The sequence below is a fragment of the Lytechinus variegatus genome, chromosome 5, assembly GCF_018143015.1.
Source record: "Lytechinus variegatus isolate NC3 chromosome 5, Lvar_3.0, whole genome shotgun sequence".
In the NCBI taxonomy this organism is placed as follows: Eukaryota; Metazoa; Echinodermata; class Echinoidea; order Temnopleuroida; family Toxopneustidae; genus Lytechinus; species Lytechinus variegatus.
The window spans coordinates 843,967-851,227 of NC_054744.1; the positions used below are offsets into that span (position 1 = coordinate 843,967).

At 36.6% G+C, this 7,261-nt stretch overlaps 1 protein-coding gene across 1 annotated transcript in view; it reads left to right on the top strand.

The window, feature by feature from the left end:
• LOC121414784 (dolichol kinase-like) overlaps window positions 1–1,420 on the top strand; it is a gene marked incomplete at its 5' end in the record, with an annotated part of 52,141 nt that extends 50,721 nt beyond the window's left edge. Inside the window, 2 exon segments of the mRNA XM_041607842.1 lie at window positions 1,092–1,276; window positions 1,278–1,420. Of these exon segments, the coding sequence (XP_041463776.1) occupies window positions 1,092–1,276; window positions 1,278–1,316 (224 nt within the window).
• Window positions 1,421–7,261: the final 5,841 nt, after the last annotated feature.

The window sequence follows — 7,261 nt, forward strand, 5'->3', positions numbered from 1 at the left end:
TCTCAAAAAGCACCCTAAACAAGTATTTTCCATATTCTGAAATGCACCCCTGAGCAAGTATTGGCATGTGAAACCCTACCCTTAAAAAGTATTGGAAACAAAAATATACCCTTGGCAAGTATTCCCTGAATTGGACTCCTAAACAAATACAGCAATGTTTTAATTGCTATGTCACAGATGTACCTACATCATGGGGTTTAGTCCTCACACACTCTAAACATGTAGTGTTGACTTTTGGGATAAAAAGAACATCCTTCATAAAACATATAGTCTTTTTTACACCCTCGCAAGTTTGACCCTAAACACATAACTTCCTAGCGAAATAGATACCCTTTTAAAATTATTTTTAGCGTTTTTGACACCCTCATTATATTACGTATGTAACATGCCTATCTTGAAAAAGACATCCTTTTTTACGTGTTTTGGGGTCGCGTATGGTATCCACTTGTCAATGCAAGTGCCCAACTCCCATCCCCCCCCCCCGGTATCAAATGAATGTTTTGTGAATATTAAAACACTACAAGAAATTGTGCTCTGGAGACATACTACCCTAGATATTTCCCAAGGCAATATGTATTTTGACCAAACTTGTCAAGAAAATGACTGTACAGTGGGTATGTGATGAGAAAACTTATGCATTGCCGTCTGAAATTACAAGAATGTGATTGGGATACATATTGCCCCCCTCTTCCCCCCTGAAAATACAATAATTTGATGAATAACCTATAGAATGAATGCCTGAGGTGATTGTATTATCATTAAGGAAATTTGGACTTTCTCTTTTGTAGGCAAGTGGCTGGTTTTGCCTGGCCCATTTTCTCATCCGACCCAACAATGAATTACAAGGCTGCAATATAATGGTCTGTTGTCATGTGGAATTAATTCCTAGAATATAATGAAAATTGTTTTCACAATATTTTCTTTGAATGTAGATTTCCATAGAGCAATATTTATACTGATAATTCATTCTGTAGATGTTACTTAAGAGTGTTCACCAATTATAGCTTCCCTAATATAAATGTAAGGGAGTTCAATTCAACTGTATGAATGTGCAAAGGGATGATATTGTACTTGTATTTATCTATCTGCAGGTTCTAAAAAAACAATAGAAGGGACATTAGGTGCTGTGGTGTCTCAGCTGATAGTATGTGCATTATTATCAATCTTCCTTGGAGTTGAACCATCATTTAGTAGTGCTTGGATACCCATCACATGGACCATTATTCTTACTTCTCTATTAGAAGCATTTACAACACAGATTGATAATCTAGTTCTCCCCATCATTTATGATGGCTATATTCATGGCTTTATCATGAGAAACTTGTCCAGTCTTCATTTTCTTTCTTTTATACACCCATCCTATGGGACGTATTATGGTATCATGCCAAGTGCCTGTCTGTCTGTCTATCCGTCTGTTGACTACTTGTAAACCTGATCACTTTAGTTTAACTTAACCTAAGCTCATATTATTTGGTGTGTATGATACTAGCATGGATCACAGGAGGCCTATTGATTTTGAGGTCAAAAGGTCAAAGGTCAAGATCACAGTGACATTTTTTCATCTTACCCTTCTGCAGTTCTTGTATAAAACGCGATAAGTTTATTTTAACTTAAACCTAGGCTCATATGACTTGGTGTGTACATGTATGATACTGAAGTCTGTTATTGTTAGGAAAATTATCTGTCGATATATCACTAAAAATATCTTCCTGATATCTATCTATAACTATCGACAAAAGAACATAATCAATACGCATTTTTTATACTTGCTTTGGTCAAAATTTTTCTTTCTGCAAACTCTCCCTCCCATTGATCCCTACCCATCAATTTAAATAAATATTTTTTTTAAATCAATATACGATTATCTTCCTACAAAGCGTATTTTGATTGGTATTGGAATAATTCAATATTATAAAATATATCATGATGCCATTTTGGGTAAAAGATAAATAATATGGGTTTCAGTTTGGCTGCTCTTCCTTTATATTTTTTGTTTTGTTTTTGTTCTGTTGATTTGATTTTGTGTGTTTTATATATAAAATCTTTATTCAGATTGGTGTACAACTTTAAGTATAAACGTAGGGACTTATTTTTTTTGGGGGGGGTACAAAATATGGAGATATAAATATTTTTTTTTTATTATGGAATAGCCTATTGACATCTTTATTAAACAAAATATTATATATGTATCAATTTTATTATTTGTTCAGAACTTTAAAAAAGTCTTTATGTTTGGATTTTTCATCTTACAATACAGCATTATTATATACTAAATACAAGTGAAAGAAACTGTTTTTTCTGTTTGCATTATGGATTGTGATAATCTTTGTTAAATAAATGTTTATCATAATGTATAATATTTTTATTTGTTATATTGCTGTATACATGTACTTCTCTTTATTTTGTATATTGTATTTATTACCCTTGTATCTATAAGAGATGTGATATTATCTGAATAATAAAGCATTAAAAACAACAAGCAATTATTGATGAGACTATCGATAAAGAGGTTATCATTAACAGCTCTAATGATACTAGCATAGATCCTAGGGATTCTATTGATTTTGAGGTCAGAAGGTCAAAGGTGAAGTCGCCACCTTCCATTTCTCTTGCTTGACCAATAGCTCCATTTTCTGCGTTACAGGGTATTATGTGCTCTTCTTAGCAACACACTTTTTCTTTAATGATTTTATTTTGGAAATTGATCTCATCATGGTTGATAATTTGTTTTTCTTTTTTGGCATAAATGCCAGTTGAAGAAGTGATCCAATGATTAGTTTGAAAAGAATCCAATAAATTGACCACCAAGTGTTTATATGTACCAAAGAACAGAATCCAATAAATTGACCACCAAGTGTTTTTATGTATGAAAGATGGTACCAAATGATTGTGGTAGAAGTGGAGGGGAAGGCGGGGTAAGTTGTGACACTTTTCGAATTTTGCATGTTAGAAAATCAAATGGCTCAACTTGCCCCTTCTGTGGGGTATGTTGTGCCACCTTCTGGGGTAAGTTGAGCCACAAAAACTATGTACAAAATATATGCGGGAAGAACCAGCATGTCAGTTTTTGTCTCGCCTGCATAGCAGAGCGAGACTATAGGCGCCGCTTTTCCGACGGCGGCGGCGTCAACATCAAATCTTAACATAAGGTTAAGTTTTTGAAATGACATCATAACTTAGAAAGAATATGGACCTAGTTCATGAAACTTGAACATAAGGTTAATCAAGTATTACTGAACATCCTTTTTGAGTTTAAGGTCGTTTAGGGTCAATGAACTTAGACCATGTTGGGAGAATTATTTTCAAAATCTTAACCGAAGGTTAAGTTTTTGAAATGACATCATAACTTAGAAGGTATTTGGACCTAGTTCATGAAACTTGGGCATAAGGTTAATCAAGTATTAGCGAAAAACCTGCTTTAGTTTCAGGTCACATGACCAAGGTCAAAGGTCAATTAGGGTCAATAAACTTTGGCCAAGTTGGGGGTATTGAATTACCATCATAACTTTGAAAATTTATGGATCTCGTTCATGAAACTTGGACATTAGGTTAATCAAGTACCACTGAATATCCTGTGCCAGTTTCAGGTCATATGACCATGGTCAATGGTCATTTAAGGTCAATGAACTTTGACCATGTTGGGGTATTTGTTAAATTACCATCCTAACTCTGAAAGTTTATGGATCTGGTTCATAAAACTTGGGATATAAGAGTTATCAAGTATCACTGAACATCCCCTGTGAGTTTCAGGTCACAAAACCAAGGTCAAAGGTCAGTTAAGGTCAATAAACTTAGGCCATGATGGGGTAATTGTTGCATTGCCATCATAACTTTGAAAGTTTAAGGATAGAGTGAATGAAATGTGGACATGGGTGTAGTTGACAAGTCTTAAGTCACCGTTCAAATGTCATTTATGGTCAATGAATGTGGTATATATGTCATGTGAATGGTGTTTTTGTGAATGATTATTTTATAGTAGTTTTCAAAGTTAGCACTGCTGCTATGTTAAATCGCGTAATGCAGGCGAGACTGCCAGAGGTGTTCCACTTGTTTATTTAGTCTTTTCACTTGCTACAATGTAATTCTTTATAATTACTAACATCCTTTAAAAGTAAAAGAACTGTCATGTGAATTTGCTCCTTTCTGTCTGCATATCAATGGCTTTTTAAGGTTTTTTATGTATAAACATTACCATAAGAATTACTATGGCTCAACTTGCCCCATGTTGGCTGGTTCAAATTACCACTGTCCGAACTTAATGCAATTTTTTCACATCCACTCATTTCTTATGCATCCATCATGTAAAAGACAATGACAAGAATGAGAATCCATACCTGGACTAACATTATATTTAAGGACATGTTTGGGTAAAAGACACTGATCCCTTTCACACCCTTTTTTACTTTTTTGGCTGAAATTTTGTACTTTTTTCCTCTTAATAGTACTTTTGGTTTCAAAGTTGAAAACAATGTGGTGGGGTTAAGGGTTGTGCAATGGGTCATCAAAACATGACACCATCACAATGTCTGACTCAATCATTATTGGCCTCGGGGTGGTGGCTCAACTTACCCCGCCTTCCCCTAATTGCTGAGAAATTGACAAAACATTTGAGTATGAGCATGGTATTTCAGCTTATCTTTTTCTAAGCAATGATAATACACTGTCCCATCTTTAGTGTGGTCTTCTTTTACATTGTAGCTTGGATTTCACAGAGATAAGTTTATTTACATTTAGATCTAGATATAAGAAAATATGGTGACAATCTTGATTCTAATGTAATTGTTTGCTGACACATTAGGTAATTAGCTTTAACCCTATCCAGCCGGGGGAGGGGGGGAGACAGCCCCTGGCTCCCTCAACATTGTTCTCGATAACTGTGTAATGCAAAACGATCTCGCCTCAACATTTCATGACTTTCCTTCAAGTGTCATGCACCTGTTGTACTGTTTGTGACTCTGAAGTTATGTAACACTTTGTATTAATGCATATACAAATCCAATGCAAGTTATGTACATGTATGGAGCCATTCATATATGTATCATTATTTTGATATTCATTGATTAAAAACAATAGAAGTCATGTTATTTATGAATACATTCTGGCGATTTCCATCGAAAAAAAAAACTGTGGGTGAACAGGGCTGCTTTTCCAAGATCTAAATAATATGGAATACAAATTCTTGCCCTTTAGAATACTGTGTAAAATGTATCATCTAAGCCTTCTTGATTTTATTTGTATACAGAAATTTTATATTTATTGAACAAAGAATAAATAGGTTGAGTATGAAGAAATCTTGAAGACCCAAAAGATTATAAAGTTGAAATTCATAAAACATGGCAATCAAAGATTAAAAATTCTATATGATCTTATTTTATTTTTTGTCTTTATCCATTGCCTAAGTTATTGAAATAAAATCACAGGTTGGCGAAATGGACTTTGTCTCGATTTGTTTGTTCATATATTGAATAATTAATACTGGATGAAAGACAAGACATAAGCGATGTTACTTGTGAAGGTAACCAGAAATATTGTGATTTGCAAGGGCATGAAATTGTATCAAAGTTTTTTTTTATGTTTTTATTGATAAATCATCAACATACAAATCATTTACATCAAATTCCACTATAAAAGTTACATAAAAAATTAAAGATAACTCAGATACATACAAAAGATTGGTGTGATCAGAAAAAGAAAGATAAAAAGCAACAAGGAGAAAGAGGAGTACATGTATATCATTTCTTTAAAACAATATCATATTTTTACATGAGCAAGAACCCCTAGAATGGAAACCAATCAGCAACAAATTTTGGCAAAGTTATCAAAAAAAAAATAATAGAAAGAAAGGGTCCACGATGCAAAGCATTAAAACAAAAACTTGTTCAGGCTGGAAAGGGCAGAAGTGAGGAGGAGACGACCAACCCCCCCCCCCCCCTCTTTCTCACACACGGAATTCCCCCTCGGCTCGCCTCGCCTAGAATCATAGACATACCCTTCATACCCCTTCATATCAAAAGTTCATGGTAAAACAACTGGAATGGAATAACATTTGTCATAAGAGTCTGGTGCATAAACTTTAATGTTGACCTCAAAATGACCTTTGACCTTATGTGACCTCTGACTGCACCTTGATATGCAGGTCTCCTATAAGTACATCTACATTGGGTGAAAAATGAATTACAATTGCAGAGTTATGTGTCATAATGGTTTGTGACGGACGGACGACATTTGGATCCCTTTGCGTTCACCTCTGGTGGACAAGACAATAAAAATGGATCAAGAGGCTGATTCAAAGCTGTGCATAATTAAGAAAGTAGAAATTATCTTTTTAGAGTAATGCCAGTATGTTGTATTTATAGTACAATAATGATGATTCGATGTTGCAACTAAATGGGTTCCTGTACCGTTTGTCTTTATCCAGTAGATGCTGAATCAGCAATGTTCACAGCTGTGGAAAGAGCAGAACAGTAGAAGTATGTTTTAGAATCCTCTATCTCCCCCCAAGCCTTTGGCACGACGAAAAGCGATGAAAAACGAGTCAGTGGCAAAGATGAAAGTCCTGTCCAAAAAGCAATGTCCATTTCAAAAAGTTCCTCCAAATAGCTAACTCCAAAAAGTAGAAGAAAAACAAAATGTAACATCAAAATAAACGGAAACACGAACACCAGCAGGAACAGAAACGCGTAAAACAGAAACTCCAAGAACACAAAAAGGACGTCATAGCACGTTAGAGAGACATCTCGTAGTCCGAGTGCCATGCAGGTCTACTGGCCCGACGGAGAGATCGCCTGGGCGAAGGAGCTGGCGTGGCAGCAGGAGCGATGCAGTCATCCTCAGGCGATGGAGCAGGGGAAGGTGGTCGAGCAGGCACCGAAGGGGAAGCTTCACGAGGAACCGCAGCTGGGGCAGCATGGCTGGCCGGGGATGACAAGACATCAACAGGGTCTGGTCGGCGGGAGCCATCGGGTTGATCTGTCACCGGGGATGGGCAGGCGTCGGTGATGGGCCCAGGTTGCTGTCGAGACGGAGTGGGCACAACCGGACACGGTGATGGTGGTTGTAGTCCGCTAGACACATCAGTAGGTGGCAAGATCGACGGGGCAGATGGGGTGTTCGGGTAACTGTGGGTACGAAGGTCATCTTCCACTGTCCTCGGCAGGGGCCGATGGACCGGAGTGTAATGCCGCAGAAACTTGCGATTCCGTAGGGTGATCCGGCCGGACCCATCAACACGGACTAGATATTGGTCATGCTACCGTACTTC